Source organism: Prunus avium, chromosome 4 (genome assembly GCF_965620075.1).
Source record: "Prunus avium chromosome 4, drPruAviu1.hap1.1, whole genome shotgun sequence".
NCBI classification, from domain to species: domain Eukaryota; kingdom Viridiplantae; phylum Streptophyta; class Magnoliopsida; order Rosales; family Rosaceae; genus Prunus; species Prunus avium.
The window spans coordinates 12630523-12649961 of NC_142287.1; the positions used below are offsets into that span (position 1 = coordinate 12630523).

At 41.7% G+C, this 19439-nt stretch overlaps 1 protein-coding gene and 1 long non-coding RNA gene across 2 annotated transcripts; both read left to right on the top strand.

The window, feature by feature from the left end:
- The first annotated feature begins 2765 nt into the window (after positions 1 to 2765).
- Positions 2766 to 12367, top strand: LOC110769794 (putative Peroxidase 48). The gene is made up of 4 exons (XM_088251359.1): positions 2766 to 3095; positions 10652 to 10849; positions 11184 to 11349; positions 11462 to 12367. Exons 1-4 carry the CDS (start codon positions 2766 to 2768, stop codon positions 12034 to 12036), a joined length of 1269 nt encoding a protein of 422 aa, XP_088107485.1. The 3' UTR covers positions 12037 to 12367.
- A 4796-nt stretch (positions 12368 to 17163) lies between these two features.
- On the top strand, positions 17164 to 18551 carry LOC148294818 (uncharacterized). The gene is made up of 3 exons (XR_015835002.1): positions 17164 to 17764; positions 17871 to 17919; positions 18261 to 18551. It is a non-coding gene; the product is annotated as an uncharacterized LOC148294818 (long non-coding RNA).
- The last annotated feature ends 888 nt before the right edge of the window (positions 18552 to 19439 follow it).

Consider the following 19439-nt stretch of genomic DNA (forward strand, 5'->3'; position numbering starts at 1 on the left):
GGCAGATGAATGTTCCAACCACCTTCGTACTCATATACCATTTTGCTCAAAATTCTCAGTATAGTCTTGTTGGTGGCCTCCGCTTGACCGTTTTCCTGTGGGTAATAAGGTGTGGAGCGACGATGCTTGATACCGTAGCCGCTAAGTGTCGAGCTCACTTGCTTGTTAACAAACGGTGTGCCATTGTCAGTAACAATTTTGTATGGGATTCCAAACCTGCACACGATGTATTCTCGGATAAAATTTGAGATAGCAGCCCCTGTGGCCTTTCGAAGAGGAATTGCCTCGACCCACTTCGTGAAATATTTCGTGGTAGTGAGGATCCATATGTAACCGTCAGAAGGTGGATGGATTGTCCCAATTAAGTCAAGCCCCCAAGTATGGAAAGGCCAAGGAGTGCGCATGTTCTGCAGCAGCGTGGGAGGCATCTGACTCAAATTGGCATGAATTTGGCATGTGTGACACTAGCCATATACGTCATTCTTCATGGTAGGCCAGTAGTACCCAACATTCAGCAGCTGTCGGTGGAGCCTCTTCATCCCTTGGTGCTCACCACATTCTCCAGCATAAATTTCCTGCATTACATGTTGCGTTTCCGATTCTCCTAAGCATTTAATGGCTCACCATTAAACCCTTTATGATAAAGAGTGGACCCGTCTATGAAGTATCTTTTCAGTGTCTTTTTGAGCTTGTGGGCATGCTTGGTGTTGCTTGGTAGAATTCCCTCAATAAAGAATGCTAAATACGGCGCCCTCCAATCTTCCGCAAATGAAATGGTGAAGGATTCTTCGGTGGAGGGTATTGTTGAACACTTGGGGCAATTGGCTTGAACTTCAGCTGCTTGTTTCTTCATTTCTGGCCAATAGTAACCTTTGCGTTGCAGGCGCCGATATAAGCTGATTACTGGTTCCAAATTGCAAGTGGCCTCATGTACCTCTTGGAGCCTCCTCTGTGCTTCCGTCATCCCTATGCAGCGGATCAAAATACCTCATGGGAGGCGTCTGAAAAGCTCCCTGAAGATAACCGCATAATCCTTCAAGTCCTTGATGTCGCTTCCCTTACTCAACTTTTCTTTCACGGATTTTCTCCAATCATTTTCTTCCAGCAATTCCTCTTGAGTCATTGCTTCAACTGTTGGCACATCCTTTTTTATCACAGTAATGTTAGGTTGCTCTTGGATAAATGAGAGCTTTGATCCCAATGTAGCCAAATCTTCTTTGCTCTCTTTTCTTCTTTGGAGTTGTCTTTTTTCTATAGAAACCTTCACAAGAACAACAAAATTCTCTTTTATGTATTACACCATTCTTGTCCTTATTTACTCTAAGTTTTCTCACACTAAATCCAACACCTCTAGCATATGAATTGTAATATTGATATGCCTCCTGTTCATTATCAAAACTCATGCCAAGTGTTGGAACGTCACCAAATTTTCTTGTGAGCTCTTCAATTTGCTCATTATGATCCAAGAGATAAGACTTTCAGAATCAGAATCTAGGTGTATACAATCAACAGATTCTTTACCATCATTGGAAGATGTAGCATGAAATTCATCCTCTTCATGGTCCATGAGGACACTAGCAGTATGTGCCTGCATATGTATCTTATTACTTGATATTCAATGATTGACCAAAAAAAAAATATTGAATATTCAATGAATGCTACATCCATAAAGAATTTTATAAAAAAAACTTAATCTTCACAGCCAATATCGATTGTTGTTTTTGGTTTTTATGGAAGTTTATTCAGATTTTTTTTAAAAAAGGACATGAATTGTTAAATTTGAATTTGGTTTGATACTCAAAAAACTAAATAATGCAGAGTCATCACCAAAGTATAAAAAAGAATCAAGCAATACAAAGTACTGGAAAAAAAAAAAAAAAAAAAAAAGCAGCATAGATGTTACCCATCTTTCACTTGAACGAATGGAGGAAGCCTACAATTGAATTGGAGTTGTTAAGTCTTCAATTCGGATAAAAGTATTTGGGTGTGGATAAAAGGAGTTAGCTAAAGCCAATTGAGATTCAAAGTATTTGGGCATGTTATTCGAAGTATTGAAGCCTGTGAATTGCAGATTAAGTCTTCAACTTATTAAAATATTGTTTCTCTCTCATAATAATGTCATCAAATAAATAAAAAATAAAAAATTAACTATAGTTAAACCCATGGACATGTATAAACTTTTAGGAGGGGTGAAGGTACACCTATGATTAAAGTGTTGAGCAAAAATGCATCCTCTTTTTGTGTTCACGTAGCACTAATTGAGCACTTATCCAATTTCCATCAACGGTCACCTCATTCCATCTTTTCGTGTACAGATGGACTTCCGAACGGACGAATTATCTTAATTTCCCACATTTATTCTTTCACGCTTGCACACACATTATTTTAATCAAAATTAACTAAGAAAAAATGCAACAGTAAACAACTTTGTAGTAAGACAATTTAAATTAAGCATGTCCCATTTGAGTTATTTCATTTATTACTATTATTTTTTTATTAGTAATTCAATTTAAAATTAAAGAAAAATAAAATTTGTTTAATTGTGTCCCATGAAAATGAGCTAATCTTTATTTAAAACAAAATTTCCCCTTTCAAGAAATTGAAAGTACGGCCTTTAAAGAAATATCTCTGTAACTTTCCCAAGTTAACCAACTCCTTAAAAAGGGTCCCAGCCCAAACGGAAAAGCTCATTCAGTTATTCATTTCCCGCTCTCTCACACACTCAGAAGAAGAGCGAGCCAGAGAGAAAGAAGATGATGAGTGCAATGAAAGGGTGGGCCTTTGCTCTGGTGGTGATCTTCTCTGTGCTTCTGTCATGGAGCATCCCAAGAGGCGAGTCAGAGAGAGCCTTTCTCTCTTTCTCCTCCCATGAACCACTGGTCAGAGTGGTTTATCTGGCGTCTGCGGATGAAGGCCAAGATTTCTTCATGGAGATGACAGATTCTGTTGCAACGAACATCGGGTACGATTTCTACCACGATACATGCCCTGAAGCTGAGACCATTGTGAGGTCTATGATGGCTCAGATTTACTCCCAGCACAAGAATGTCTCTGCTCAGCTTCTGCGCCTCTTTTTCCATGATTGCTTCATTCAGGTATACCAAGATTCTTCTTTTCTTTATCTTTGAGGTTTTTTTTTTTCTCAAATAGGTCCTCTGCTTTTAATCTTTGTTGACACCGTAACTGACCAAGCAACAAGAAGCAAAGCAAAGCAAGAGGAGTCCCACATCGGAAAACTGCAAGAAGTGGAGACTCCCCTTCACCTATAAAAGGAGACTTCTCTCCTCTTAGAAGGGGGATGAAAAACTGAGCTGGGGGCTCCCTCTTCAGGACTCTCCTGTTAGTCCAACCTTCGGGTCCTGGGTCTCCAGACCCGGGGACTTGACCCCTGGGCTCCAGACTCCTAGCTTTGTACTTTAGGCCCTAGGCCTTCTTCCATTTATCTTTGGGTCTAACCCCCTTGTACAAATGTAAACAATATCATAATGAGAACATCTTCTCTGTGGACGTAGCCCATTCATTAAGGGTGAACCACATATATCTTGTCTTTTGTATATTTATAAATTGGCCAAAGCCCTCACATACCTGCTGAAGGTCCAAGCCTTCACCCATCATCCATCACACCTCATCACTAAGTTGGACTCAATAATGGCCCAACCATTTTGAGCATCAACAGTTTGGCGCCGTCTATGGGAATTGACACAAAAGGCTTCTGTCGTTCTCCCCTCTCCAGTGCTCTTCGGCACCCATACAATCAACATCACCTAGGCTGCCGTTAGGCAATGCCTTACTGGAGCCACCTTGAATGCCAGGTCAACAAATTGCAGAAGATGATATTTTAAGAAAAAGCCAATCAGTGTGGCTATACTTTGCATGGCTTGCAGGGCCAACCCAACATCTCAGTTCAAAGTACCGACCGACACTTCTTTGAAGAGTAAAAATATGGGGACTTGAGCTTGTCCCACAAGCTCCATCATTCGGCGTTCGCTGCCTTCGGCACCCCACCATACCCTTGCCATGGTCACGACACCCTTGCTTGGCTGACCCAGGTTCCTTACAACAGTACAAGAGACCCCAGCCTTAGCTCCGAAGGTCTATCAGTCGGAGCTTGCCGAACGAACTTGAGTCTTCTCCTTGCAAAAACCCTTGCAGCCATCTATCTATCTTTCAAAAGCTCTTGCCAAAGACACCCCAGCTCTGGCAAAAGCATTTGAAACCTCACGGCACCAATTGAAGCCAAGAGAAATCGCGAACGCCTTGAAGGACCAGCTAAAAACTTTGCCCACACTTCAGAAGGATCGAAAGGCTCCAATCACTTCCTTGCCGTCAGTCAAGGACCCAGACCCTAGACGGTCCTAGATTGGATGAACCCCCCTCCACGAACAAATGATGAACGACACCACGGACCCAGCTCCAACTCGATGCGAAAACTAGGCACTTAGACCGCCGAAGACAGATCAGCCCCTCACCAAAATACCTTCGAATATCTCTTGCCGATCGGCACCTCCTCCGAGCTGAACTACGGACCCAGCTCCGAATATATTTTGGAGCCTAGCTTCCCTGCCGAACGGCAGGGAGCATGCAGAAGGTGAAGGAGTGACTTACCAATTTTTGGCTGACCCAGCCCCTCAAGCTAAAAGGTGACGACATGTCTTAAGCTAATAGGGGACTTGCACCTCCTCTCCCCAAACCCTGGCCCTTATCTCCAATCTTTGGACTCCCTTACCGAAGGTATAAAAACCCTAGCTATAAAAGCACAAGGGCCCAGCTACAAAAAGGCCCCAGCTACGTTTCAAAAACGGAAGGACCCAGCCTCTAAAAATCCGAATCTACCCTCAAAACCCTAGCCACCACCTGGGTCAAGGAGGCTTGCCGAAGCCCAGCTTTGGAACCCGGCCCCAAGGCCATTGCTCAAGCCCAACATCGCATAAAACTCCATTGCTGAAGTTTCAAACACACCTTCGCGCCACCTTGGCCTTTCTACTAAACGAACACTCGGACCCCCATGGACCCAGCTCGTAAAGTGCTCCCCCAAGACACCCTTGCCAAATCTGGAAGCCCCCAGCCCCCGCTGAAGCCAAGCTCCACAGAGCACAAACCCCAGGCCTTTGCCAAAGCCCAGCTCATGAGGCCCACCTACCAAGAACTTGGAAACTCGCGGGATCAAGCCCCTCATTCTTCCTGCCGAAGCTTTGAAGGCCCAGCTCCAAGGACATGCCACAAGCTCAAATATCCACAAGGTACCCAAATTTCTTAAAATAATAATAAAATTTGCACATATGCATTCCTTCTCTTCGGCACCCACGTGCCTAGCCACATTGCCTTGCGACACGCAAGCTTTGTGCCATCTTCGGTACCCTCGTGCCCAGGCCACATTGCCTTGCGACACGCAAGCTTTGTGCCACCTCCGGCACCCACGTGCCTAGGCCACATTGCCTTGCGACACGCAAGCTTTGTGTCACCTTCGGCACCCACGTGCCCAAGCCACATTGCCTTGCGACACGCAAGCTTTGTGCCACCTTCGGTACCCTCGTGCCCAGGCAACATTGCCTTGCGACACGCAAGCTTTGTGCCACCTCCGGCACCCTCGTGCCCAGGCCACATTGCCTTGCGACACGCAAGCTTTGTGCCACCTCCGGCACCCACGTGCCCAGGCCACATTGCCTTGCGACACGCAAGCTTTGTGCCACCTTCGGCACCCTCGTGCCCAGGCCACATTGCCTTGCGACACGCAAGCTTTGTGCCACCTTCGGCACCCACGTGCCCAGGCACATTTCCTTGCGACATACAAGCTTATGTATTTGGCAAACCCCTCTGCCTTCGGCACCCTTGTGCCCTTAGCATCCCTTTTCCCTTCGGCATCTCCCCCTTGCCGACCGACACCTTGGCTCCTTGCCTAGCTTAGCCTAGCACTCTAGGCTCAACTCAAGCCCACATGGCCCCTTGTTGAACAGCACGACACGTGCCTAGCTCAAACACACCCAGGCCCTGCTGAAGGTTCCTTCTCTTTCTTCTAGAGCCCAGCTCCAAATCCATGTCAAAATCCCCAAAGGCTCCACTACTTCACCATGCCGAAGAATGGGCCACAAGGCCTCAACATTTGCCAACAAATTTCCTTGCCGATCGGCAAGGGATGTACCAAAGCTCGCAGCTGACCTAGCTCTAAAAAACGACCTAGCTCACCCACTTGCTGACCTAGCTCTAAAGTGCGACCTAGCTCACGCTCACCCACTTGCTGACCTATCTCTAAAAAGCGACCTAGCTCACCCACTTGATGACCTAGCTCCTTTTTGCTGACCTAGCTCCAAGCTCCAAAAGATGACCTAGCTCATCTTTGTTGACCTAGCTCTAAAATGACCTAGCTCCTTTTTGCTAACCTAGCTCCAAAAGCCCACCTTGGGTCGAGCCCCATTTCACCTCCCAACTATCGCTAAAATGCCCAAACCCAAAAACTGGCACTCAAACAAAAACAGGGACTAGGCTCATCTCTAGGCCCAAGCCCGGGACTTTCTAAACCCCTTGCCGAACGGCAAGGGGCATGCAACTTTTTTGGGGGCTCCCATAAATCTTAGCTCACCAAATGGCCCAGCCCCCTAAAAGGCCCAGCCCCCTAAACGGCCCACGCCATGACACAAAACATTTCCCAAACAAGCCCAGCTCCCTACTCCAAAGCCCAGCCTTCAGGGAAAGGGTCGGACCCATCCAAACCCTAGTGCCTAAGCCCACCTTTGGCACCCCCGTGCCTAAGCCCACCTTTGGCACCCCCGTGCCTAATCTCACATTTGGTACCCCAGTGCCTAAGCTCCCCTTCGGCACCCCGTGCCTAAGCTCACCTCCGGCACCTCGTGCCTAAGCCCACCTTCGGCACCCTAGTGCCCAAGCTCACCTTCGGTACCCCCGTACCTGAGCTCACCTTCGGCACCCTCGTGCCTAGCCACTTGGCTCTTGCGACATGCAAGCTTGGCACCTTCGGCACCCCATGCCCTCCGGCATTATTGCGACAAGCAAGTCTTATGCCTTCGGCACCCTCGTGCCTAGCCACTTCCTCTTGCGACATGCAAGCTTGGCACCTTCGGCACCCCATGCCCTCCGGCATTTTATATTGCGACATGCAAGTCTTGTGCCTTCGGCATCCTCGTGCCTAGCTCTTCCCCTTGCCACATGCAAGCTTGTTTCGCCTTCGGCACCCCCGTGCCTAGGCCCACATTTGGCACCTCCATGCTTTGCAACATCCAAGCTTTGGCATCCCTTTGCCTAAGCTCACCTTTGGCACCCCTTTGCCTAAGCCCACCTTTGGCACCCCTGTGCCTAAGCTCACCCTCGGCGCCCCCATGCCTAAGCTCACCTTCGGCACCCCTTTGCCTAAGCCCACCTTTGGCACCCCTGTGCCTAAGCTCACCATCGGCGCCCCCATGCCTAAGCTCACCTTCGGCACCCCCGTGCCTAGGCACATTGCCTTGCCACATGCAAGCTTTGTGTCACCTTTGGCATCTCATTTGCCTTCGGCACCCTCGTGCCTAGCTTCACCTTCGGCACCCCTTTGCCTAAGCCCACCTTTGGCACCCCCGTGCCTAAGCCCACCTTTGGCACCCCCGTGCCTAAGCTCACCTTCGGCGCCACCATGCCTAAGCTCACCTTCGGCACCCCCGTGCCTAGGCACAATGCCTTGTGACATGCGAGCTTGTGCGTTTGGCAAACCACTCTGCCTTCGGCACCCTTGTGCCTTTAGCATCCCATTTGCCTTCGGCACCCCCGTGCCTAAACCCATCTCTTGCAACATGCCTTCAGCACCCCCCATGCCTAAGCCCACATTCGGCACCCCGAGCCTAGGAACATTACCTTGCAACATGCAAAGCTTTGTATCACCTTCGCCATCCCAACTCCAAAATTATGTCAGTATCCAAGGGACCTAGCCCCCTTCCGAAGGCTCAGCTCCAAAACAAACTCCTAAGGCTAAGCTGAGTACTCAGGCCTAGCCCTTGCCTAGCCCTATCTTGAGCAAAACAGGCTCAATAAAAGCCATGGATGGCCCTTACCGATCGGCACCTTGGTCCCCCGCCTAACCCAACACTCAGGCCTAGCCAAATCTGCAGCTTAGCTCCTTGCGAAGCCTAGCCTCCTTCCAAATTCCAAAACTCCCAGCCTCTGGACACTCATGCCAGCCCAAACTATAACTAGACTCCTTGCCGAAACCCTTGCGGCCCAGCCCTTGCTAAATGCCCAGGCTAAACCCACATGACCCGGCTCTTCCTAAAATGCCCGGCTCTCCTGTTGAAACATTAAGAGGCCAGCTCTTGATGTTGGCTCCAATTCCATGCCGAAGCCTCAAAAGCCAAGCCCGTATGGGACTCTATTTTCCTCTCCATGCTCCCTACCGTTCGGCAAGAAAGCTAAACCCTCAAGCTTTGTTCCCTTACCAAAGCAAATGGCTGACTTAGCCACCAACAAAAAAAAATAAATAAATAAATAAATAAATTTTGCACCTGCCGAACGGTAGGCATTGTGCAGAAGGAATTTGGGAAGTGAAAATGCCCACTTGGCTAGCTACTTGGCTGACCTAGCCACAAAAAAAAAAAAAAAAAAAAAAAAAAAAAAATTTTGCACCTGCCGAACGGTAGGCATTGTGCAGAAGGAATTTGGGAAGTGAAAATGCCCACTTGGCTGACCTAGCCACAAAAAATTAAAAAAAAATAATAAAAAAATAATAATAAAAAATTTTGCACCTGCCGAAAGGTAGGCATTGTGCAGAAGGAATTTGGGAAGTGAAAATGCCCATTTGGCTAGCTACTTGGCTGACCTAGCCACAAAAAAAAAAAAAAAAAAAAAATTTGCACCTGCCGAACGGTAGGCATTGTGCAGAAGGAATTTGGGAAGTGAAAATGCCCACTTGGCTGACCTAGCCACAAAAAAAAAAAAAAAAAAAAATTTGCACTGCCGAACGGTAGGCATTGTGCAGAAGGAATTTGGGAAGTGAAAATGGCCACTTGGCTAGCTACTTGGCTGACCTAGCCACAAAAAAAAAAAAAAAAAAAAAAATTTTGCTTGTGCAGAAGGAATTTGGGAAGTGAAAATGCCCCTAGCCACAAAAAAAAAAAAAAAAAAAAAAAAAAAAAAGAACCTGCCGAACGGTAGGTGACATGCAGAAGGAAATTTGGGGCAGTTGCCAATTTTTGGCTGACCTAGCTCAAAAAAAAAAAAAAAAAAAAAACTGCGGAACGGCAGGAAGCATGCAGAAGTTAAAATGGGGACCTGCCAATTTTTGGCTGACCTAGCTTAAAAAAAAAAAAAAAAAAAACCTTCTCTCCCTCCAAACCACTTTGGTTTTTTGTTGCAACTTCTCTCCCTCCAAAGTTCTTCTTACCCGGGGACTTGGGGGACTGGGGATAGTGCACTATACGACTTGGAAGACAAACTACGGTGTTGCTCGGCCAGTGCACTTAAGATTACAAATCCCCAAGCAAGAAGTTCTTCTTACTCGCGAACTTGGGGGACTACTGTTGACACCGTAACTGACCAAGCAACAAGAAGCAAAGCAAAGCAAGAGGAGTCCCACATCGGAAAACTGCAAGAAGTGGAGACTCCCCTTCACCTATAAAAGGAGACTTCTCTCCTCTTAGAAGGGGGATGAAAAACTGAGCTGGGGGCTCCCTCTTCAGGACTCTCCTGTTAGTCCAACCTTCGGGTCCTGGGTCTCCAGACCCGGGGACTTGACCCCTGGGCTCCAGACTCCTAGCTTTGTACTTTAGGCCCTAGGCCTTCTTCCATTTATCTTTGGGTCTAACCCCCTTGTACAAATGTAAACAATATCATAATGAGAACATCTTCTCTGTGGACGTAGCCCATTCATTAAGGGTGAACCACATATATCTTGTCTTTTGTATATTTATAAATTGGCCAAAGCCCTCACATACCTGCTGAAGGTCCAAGCCTTCACCCATCATCCATCACACCTCATCACTAAGTTGGACTCAATAATGGTCCAACCATTTTGAGCATCAACAATCTTGATTGTACTTTTCTGCATCTGTGTGGGTTTCCTGCTTCTAGTCTTGATGGTTCTTTTCTTCATCAATGAATGGCTTTTGTTTGAATTGCTCTGGGGTTTTCTGCTTTTAATCTTTGTGGTCATTTCCTTCATTCGTGTGGGGTTTTCTCAAATAGGATTTGATTGCTTTGGGTTTTCTGCTTTTATTCTTGGTCTTCCTTTTCTTCGCTTGTGTGGGTTTCTCAAATGGGTTTTGATTGCTCAGGGTATTGGAATCTGATTCTGATGATTCCGATTCTTATCTGCAAATTGAGTTAGTTTCTGAGGTATATGCTTCTTTTGAATGTTTCTCAATTTGATGTTGTTATTGGTTTCTATGAATCTTGAAACTCTGGGTTGTTCTTTTATGGTTTTTAACACTTGAGAATCTGAAAATTCTTATCTGGGAATGTTAAGCTACAATGCTATAAGACGATTTCGGCATGATATTTATGAGTTTTTCTGAATGGGTTTTCGTTTCTTTGAGTCTTTTGTCTCTAACCTTAGTTTCCTGTCTTTTTATTCAAGTATGTATTGGCTCTAACCTTAGTTGGGCTATGATTACCTTACGTGGGTTTCTGTCTAATTCCATCTGTCTTTCTTAATGTTGTGGGGTTTTTGAATCAGGGTTGTGATGCTTCGGTCCTCTTGGATCACAGCAATGGGAATAAAAACCATTCCATAGAGAAGCAGGCTGTGCCAAATAAGACCTTGAAGGGATTTGATAAAATTGATCAGATCAAGGAGGTGCTCGAAAATGTTTGTCCTGCAGTGGTATCTTGTGCTGACATTCTTGCTCTTGCCACTAGAGATGGGGTTGTTCTGGTATGTTTTACTGCTCCTATGAGTCTTGACGTATTCTTTCCTGTTTTGATTTTCAGCGTTTGATCTTCTAAACAACCTCTAAGGCAAAAATGTCCAGTTTCTTCTCTTTCCATTCCATCGAATTACTAATAGAAAAAAGAACTAAAAGAGAGAAGTAAGAAACCAAAACCGTCACACATTTAGTTGTTCAACTTTTGGTGCTTGTGAATTAGTTAGTTGTTCACTAACTCTTTTGCTTGTAGTTAAGTGGAAAAGCTACAGAGCACTTAACTGTATTATCTGACTGCTTGTTTCAGTATTCTTCTCTGAGTGTTTGTCCTATCTAAAATGACAGGCTGGTGGTCCCTTTTATCCACTTGTCACTGGTAGAAGAGATAGTGCCCGCTCCTATTATGATGAAGCCATGGCTGAGATTCCAAAACCTGATGATAATATCACTCAGACACTTCATCTGTTCTCACTCAGAGGTTTTACTGACAGAGAAACCGTCAGTCTTCTAGGTACTCAACTCATAAATTCTGTTCCTTCTTCATTTCTTTGTGTTTGGAGCTGAAATAGATTAACCAGTCTTGACATATTCATCTGATTTTTTGTTTTGTTTCATATCTGAAGGAGGGCACAACATTGGGAAGATTGGATGTGAGTTCATTCAGTCTCGCCTTCACAACTTCAGGGGGACAGGGAAACCAGACCCAACTGTTTCTCCTAGTTTCTTCAATGAGATGAGAGTTTTCTGTGAAGACAATGGTAACAAGAAGAGTAGCCAAGGATCACCCATGGCAGCCCCCACGGCGTTTCCCATGGCATCCTCCACGGCGTCTCCCATGGCATCCTCCATGGCAGCATCCATAGCATCATCCCCAATGGCATCAAGGGGCATGAGTGAGAAGCCTGCGGGGAGGGGGATGCCATACTTTCAGCAACTGTCATCATCTGTATCGTCTGGGGCAGGCTTTGACACTCATTACTACCAGAGCTTGTTGAGAGGCAGAGGACTTCTCTTTGCTGATCAGCAATTGATGGCTAATGAGAGGACAGCCAGATTGGTGAGAGCTTATGCTTCAGACGATGGATCAACCTTCCGGATGGACTTTGCCCGGGCAATGATGAAGATGTCTAACCTTAATGTTCTCACTGGATCTCAAGGTCAGGTCCGATTGGAATGCACTCTGCCAGTCTCTAGCTAGCTAAGTTCTTACCTGACAGAATCCGACCGGGGGCCATGATGGAGATGGAAGAAAATTTCTGTTGAAATATTTGTTCCCTCTGGTTGTACAGTAGAGAAACTTTTAGCCATGTTAGTCCACATTCTTTCCTTTAGCCATCTTTAATAGTCATGTTCATTTGTGAATTGTTAGTACGTGCAGATATAAAGCAGCAAGCAAAGAGAATGTTAATCCCATTCCCACCTTCCCTATGTAGAGTTGAATTTTTCTGATTGTAAATAACTCAAGGACTACTGTGATTGTTTTCTTTTCTTTTCTTTTTCCCATATACAAGATTAGGGTTCATATATCATTTTGTTTTAGTTTTAAAATCATGGTTTCTTTCTTTTCTTTTTTCTTTACTAATAGATACACGAAGAGACCACTTACTTTATTAAAGTTGACTGACCGTTGACTTTCTTTATTTTGTTTTTAAATAAATTGTAATTAAAGTTGAATTACAATTTTATCCAACAACAAAGACTCTTTGTAATTTTTTTATTTTTATTTTTTATATTTCCAAGTTGGGTATAATTGGAAAACTAACCAAAATTTGCTTTCCATTACACATTGTAAAGGTGAGAGAAACGCATGCTAGTCTGAATACCTATTAGGGTAAATGCAAACAACAAAAAAACAAAAATTAAAAAAAACCTTAATTTTAATTACCAAATGCCAAAATCCGCGTATGGAGTCCCAACTACATTTATGACACGATTTGTATTCTTTTCTTTTTTCACTTTTGTTGTGGAAAGCTTGCGGAAACCTTCTCATTCCAAGTTACTCGATTTTTTAGTTTGTCCAGACTCCAGGGTGTATACTTTTTTTCCAATTCACCTCCTCCTAATCTAAAGTTGGTTTAGAGCATCCGCAATGGGCTCCCTAAACCACCTTCTTAGACAAATTTTAGAGAGGAATTGTAAAAATGCAACTCCGACCATGCTCCCTATCCACCTCCTAAAATAGGGAGTTCTTTAGGAGCTCCTAAATCTGATGAGAGAGAAAGGACTCCTAGTGGCTCCCTATAATTTAATGCTGCCTTATTTAATGAGTATTTCAAACCTTTATTTAATGCAAACTATTTTTTATTTTATTTTTTAATAGAGATGGACCAATCAAAAAAGAGTTATAGCATTTATGACTCTCCAAATTAGGAAGTATGGTTGGAGTTGAAATTTTTTAGAGAGCTCCTAAAATAGCTTTTTTATATTTTTAGCTAAATTTTAACTAAGAAATAGAGAGCATCATTGCAGATGCTCCTTACTAAAGGCTTTTTTTGTATTGTCACCAAACGAAATGCGAATGCAAATGTAAATGTTTGTCAAACTGCTGAGAAAAAAACAATTACTTACTCCCTAATCCAAATGCAAATGTTTGTTTGTATTGTCACCAAACGAAATATACTTGTGCGAGGGGCTTGTAGCTAATTTCGTATGTATACACTGGCGAAACCACCTTCCCACTGTAGCCCGGTAAGGTTTTTATTTTATTATTTTATTTTGTTTCAATGTATTGTGTTGTGTGATTTCCTACTTAATTAAGAAATATAGTTTGATATCAATTAATCTTAGTTGGTCCCACATTCATCCTAATCTAGCTAGAATTCCTAGTCAATCCAAAAAAGAAGAAGCATATATATGAAACTTAGTCCTAGGGTTCCTTGACCGAAAAAAAAAAAAAAAAAAGACCCAGGGGTTCAAAAGAATACCTGCTATTGCGTTCTCTTCGCAACAAGATGGAGAATGAGTTTCTAGCAGATTCTATGATTGTCTACATTGAAAAAGAATTTGTTGACAGTATCAATTCAGATGTAATAACCAAAGATTTCAATTCTCTCAAGGATCGCAAGGCACAACTTGAATAGATACACTTTTAATTATGTTGTTGAACATATATTTATTTTGATCATATCAATTTTTTGTTGTTGCATTTAATATGTATTTGTTTTATGCTAAATCTTATTGAAAATTAGTCAAAGCTATGAATTAGCGTGGTTTATATGATTTAATGTCTACTTTTATTTTAACTAAAAATTTTAGTTAGGCTACCTGTCAAAAAATTCATGGTTCCACCATTGGTTGTATATACATGCTTGTAGCATCTTTGCATTTTGGTCACTTTTTAATTTTTTTTAGTGTTTTATTTATATTTATAAAAAAAAAGGGGGTTTTCAATGAAAAGTGGCCGTGCTAATTTTAGTTGTGAAAGGTGCCTAATTTGGAGCGCAGCAATGAGCTTTAAAGCAAGCATAGGGTGATCTTCTCTATGAGTCTTGAAATTGAAGCAAATATAACTTCATCACTTTTTGATTCAGTTTTTTTTTGTTTCTTTCTTATAAATTCACTGTCGAATTGGTGATATCTTTTTTCCTTGTTTTTTTTTTTTTTCCAAACGAAGAGAGTTTTATTAGAGACGAATAGCAAGGTTTACATCTCTAGCTAAAATATCAAAAATCCACTCAGGCCACACTTGGTCCCAAACGTGGTTACCACCTACTCTAGACACAAAGGCCGCAACCTCATGTGCTGCCTTATTGCACTGACGGGGAGTAGCTAAAAAAACAACCTGTTGGAGCTTGCCAGCAGGCATCTTAATATCAAACACAATAGCTTCCACCGCGACATCAACTTGACGCTCACCTCTAATCATCTGAATCATCTGCAACGAGTCAGATTCAATCTCCACATGCACCAAACGACCCTTAATGCAAGCAATCAATGCTTCTCTTATAGCCTCCACCTCCATCGTCAAGGCCATACTGCCTTGTAATCCCCCTACCCCCCTGCCTGCACCAGCCAGCCATAAGTGTCTCTAATAACCCAGCCAGCCCCACCCCTTTGCGTCTGCTGCAACCAAGCACCATCACAATTAGCCTTGACCCAGCCATGTGCCGGCTTAGCCCATGAAGCTGACCCACTCTAAGCACGATCTGGCGGACGGGGTAGCTAGTTAACCAGAGGTTTGGCCGACATCAGAGCTGCCCTATACTCCTGCACCTGAGCTTGGAGACTTCTCACCATAGTGGTTGGGTCAGTAACAGTCCCTTCAAACACTGCATTGTTCCTTGTTTTCCATAAACGCCACAACCCAAAAACCACCACCTGTAATATTTCTTGAAAATTCACATTCTTCTCATACTTCTTTAATATGCTTTCCCAGCATTCACTAAACTCCTCCCCCACCAATTCACTACAAAAAAAAGGGTCATTACCGACTAACTTTTTCCGAGGACCTCGAAATTTCCTCGGTAAAAGTGATATTTCCGACCAAAAAATGTTGTCCGTTGGAAATACTTCACGGGGATAAAATTTATTTCCGACAAAGGAACTACCCTCGGAAAAAGTCTCTAAAGTCGTCGAAAATGTAATTTATTTGGCGGGAAAACTTTGCGCCAATTTTATTAACGACAAAAAACATTTTAGTCAGAAATAAAATGATTATTTCCGAGGGGCTACTCATTCCGTCGAAATTGTTTGACTATTTCCGAGGAGCTTCTCTTTCCCTCGGAATTGTTTGACTATTTCTGAGGAGCTTCTCATTCCGTCGGAATTGTTTGACTATTTTTTAGGGGCTTCTCATTTCCATCGGATTTGTCTATGAACAAAATTGAGTTTTTATTATTACTTTGTATTTTATAATTCAAAATTGGATTTTTTGAGCTTTAAGGTAAAGAGAATGTCACAAGGAGTTCCTAGGAATTTTCGGTGTATTTTTCTTATTTTAAATTTATTTATTATGAATTATAGAAGTTAAATCTAAAAGAAATAATATGAAATAGAATGGATTGACACATGTCATTCTCTTAAAGGCACTCCGTCAGCGTTTCTGACAGGAGGCCTATAATATGGCGACACATGTCATTTTCTTACTATTTATTGCTTTTATCTTAAACAATTCATTAAAATTAAATAAAAAGCATAAAAATGCACCGAAAATTGCTACAAACTCTTTATAAATTAGCCTTTGATTATGAAGATCTAAAATCATGATTCCACATGTTTGAGTTCATGAGAATCATTGGATCTAATAAACAAGAGTGTTATGAGATAGAATGTTTTGATTTGTATATGAACAAAGTTGTGTTTTCGTGCTCCATTATTGTTTGTGGTTGGTCAAACTCAAACTCAAACACAACATTAATATATTAGAACGTAATTAAGATGGTAAGATGGTAACATGTGATAGAATGTTTTGATTTGTCTATGAACAAAGTTGATTTGCGCATGTCAGCATTTCTCATGTGTGGCCTTATAAGATGGTAACATGTGTAATGTTTTTTTTGTAATTTATTGTGTTTTATCTTAAACAATTCTTAAAAATTATATAAAAATCATAAATATACACCAAAAAATGATAAAAATTTCTTACGACATAGCCTTCGATTATGGAGATCTAAAATCATGATGATTTCATCTGTTTAAATTAATGGGAATCATTGGATCAAATAAACAAGAGTGTATGTGATAGAATGTTTTGATTTATCTATGAATAAAGTTGAGTTTTTATTATTAATTTGTATTTTTATAATTTAGAATTAGAATTTTTTAGCTTTAAGGAGAAGAGAATATCACAAGGTGTTCATAGGAATTTTTGGTGTATTTTTCTGATTTTTAATTTATTTATTATGAATTTTTAAATTATAGAGAAATAATATGAAATATAATAGATTGACACGTGGCTGAGTCTTGGACGTTGATTTCTACAACATGTCATGCGCTCATAAACATTGATTTCTCTTCCCCATTTTTTTTTCGCTGGCGCTCTTTTTTTAAAAGGAAATATACCCAAAATTTATGCGGGAGAACTCCCTCTCTCTCAAAATGTTAAAACATTTGAAAGTTTTCTAAAACCCCTCTTTTCTGAATAACATTTCACGGCCCCTCTTTCTTTTGCCCATCACTCTCACACTGCTAAACCTAGGGAAAAATCCAATATCCCTACCTCTTTTGCTCTCTCTCTCTCTCTCTCTCTCTCTCTCTCTCTCTCTCCATGGCAGATCTGGTTGCTGAACTTGTGTGTTCTCCTCCGTGACAGAGCTTCTAGGTATTGGTTTTAAGATTTTTCATTCGAGTGTAATTTGGGGCTAAATATGGGTGATATTAGGTATTGTTATTATTTATATTTTTTCAATTTAATCTTTTGTGGGCGATTGGGGCATTATTTGTAGGTATTCAATTAATTTTTTATTTATAAATTTCTGCTTTTAATCGAAGACATGCTTAGTTAGTTCAATTATATGTGGATGAACTCTTGGTTTCTTTTTGCTGTTAAGAAATCTTGTCTGCCATTGCAGTCGATGAACACACTTGACACCCATACGACCCTTTTGGCTTCTCTTTGCTATTGCAGTCGGTAATCCAAATATTTTTAATCTTGTTTCTTTTTATGGATTAACTGAAGATTGCCTCAAATTTAATCATGTTTCTTTTCTGGTATTGCTGTTGGAATTGGCCCAAATTGTATTGATTAATTAAGTGTGTAAGGGCCACTTTATTGATGTTTGCTAGCTTTCTTCCTTGTCATGCCGTGGGTTTTGAAATGAGGAAATGATGGCACATGCCATCTTTGTTTCAAAGCTGGAGACAAAGAGATGAAGTGGGAGCCAACACTTGAGTGATCTACACCTAAAGCAATTGGAGTGCAATTCGGTGGGCATGTGCAGCTATTTTCTGTGGCTAGCAAAGTCAAGAAAGAGGAGCGGCTAGTTGTAGTTATGAATCTCTCTGTTTTTTGTTGGTCGAATCCATCTCTCAGTTTTAATTATGAATCTGAATTTTTTCCCTTTTTGATTTTTTTAAATTCCTCTTCCTCTGCAGCTAAGGATCAACGCCACCACCCCATGACCACTGACTGCTCCACACTTTGGTAAGAATATTTTATTTTTTATTTGAGTTTTATTTTCTTTTGGTGTTTGGGGTTGAATCTATCTGGATTTTCTAGGTTATATTGATTATCTGAGTTTTGTGGATTTTCTGGGTTGTATAGGTTTTATTTAATTTCTGGGTCACAACATAGTTGATCCTTTTAATTTGACAGTAATATGGTTTTACAGATTTGCATAGGTCTTTTTAATTTGATAGTTGGAGGAGGTGTTCAATTTTCATAATTTATGCCTGATCTTCTAGCCAATTGTTTTCACACATATAATATTGATAACTTTGTACATAAAGGATGTGTTACTTCTTTGGCTGTGTCACCTGTTACAGGTGTGGTTGCTTCAGCTAGTTACGATAAGATTGTCAAGCTGTTTGGATCGCTATTCCACAGGTGTTAGAGATGATGAGTACAAACCTTGGGGTTACAAAGGGCATAAAGCTTGAACATTATTAGTTGAAGATGACTGAACGACAAGATTAGTTGTGTTAGTTTGCCATAAAGCATGTACATTATTGTTATATGAGAATAAATGAGACGCTACTATATTTAGGGAGCCTTGTTTTATCACGGCTATGTATTGCACAATGAATTTTTATTTATTTATGATGATATTTAGTGTTTTCAATTGTTTTGCTTTTATATACCATTTAACAGGATTTTTTTTACAATGAATTGACATTGTTAGAAATAAATTTGTTGGTTGAATATGATGTTTTCGACCACTTGTTCATCGAAAATATTTGTCGACAAGATTAATCTATTTGCAACAAACTTTGCGATGACTAAATGTGGTTGAAAATATATATTTCCGATGAGATATTATATATTTTCCACAAACTCTTTTGGTCAGTAATGATAATTGCGACGAAATTTAGCCCTTGCAAATAATATATTATTGTTGGAAAATGTATTTTCGACAACACTCATTGGTCGAAAATATGAATTCGCGAAATCTTGATAAAAAAAATTGTTTCCGACAATCTTTTAAGTAATTGCGACTACATGTATGGGTCGGAAATAAATATGCATGGTCGTTTTAAAAATTCATTTCCGATAGAAATTTAAGCAGCAGCTACGAAACAAAATACATTATTTCCGACGGAATGGTCGAAAAAGAAGTATTTCCAACCAGCGTTTTACCGACGACTTCCGACGGACTTTTGCCGTCATAAAAGGGTATTTCCGACGGCAAAAGGCTTTTTACGACAAAAAAAAGCCCTCGCTAAAGGGGTTCTGTTTTGTAGTGATTGTAAGACATCTAGCTGTAGGGAGCTTCCAAACCAAAAAAGTCTAGCATGCTCACACCAAAAGAAAAGATGAACTTGAGATTCCCCTTCAAAGCCACAGAGGGCACATGTATTATCCACATCAACCGAGCAACGCCGTAAATTCCCTTTAACAGCCAAGGCGTTTCTACAACCCCTCCAAACAAATGCACGTAGTTTGGGAGGCACCTGCAATCTCCATATACTCTTCCAGAATTTCTTTTGATCACCTCCATGACTGCA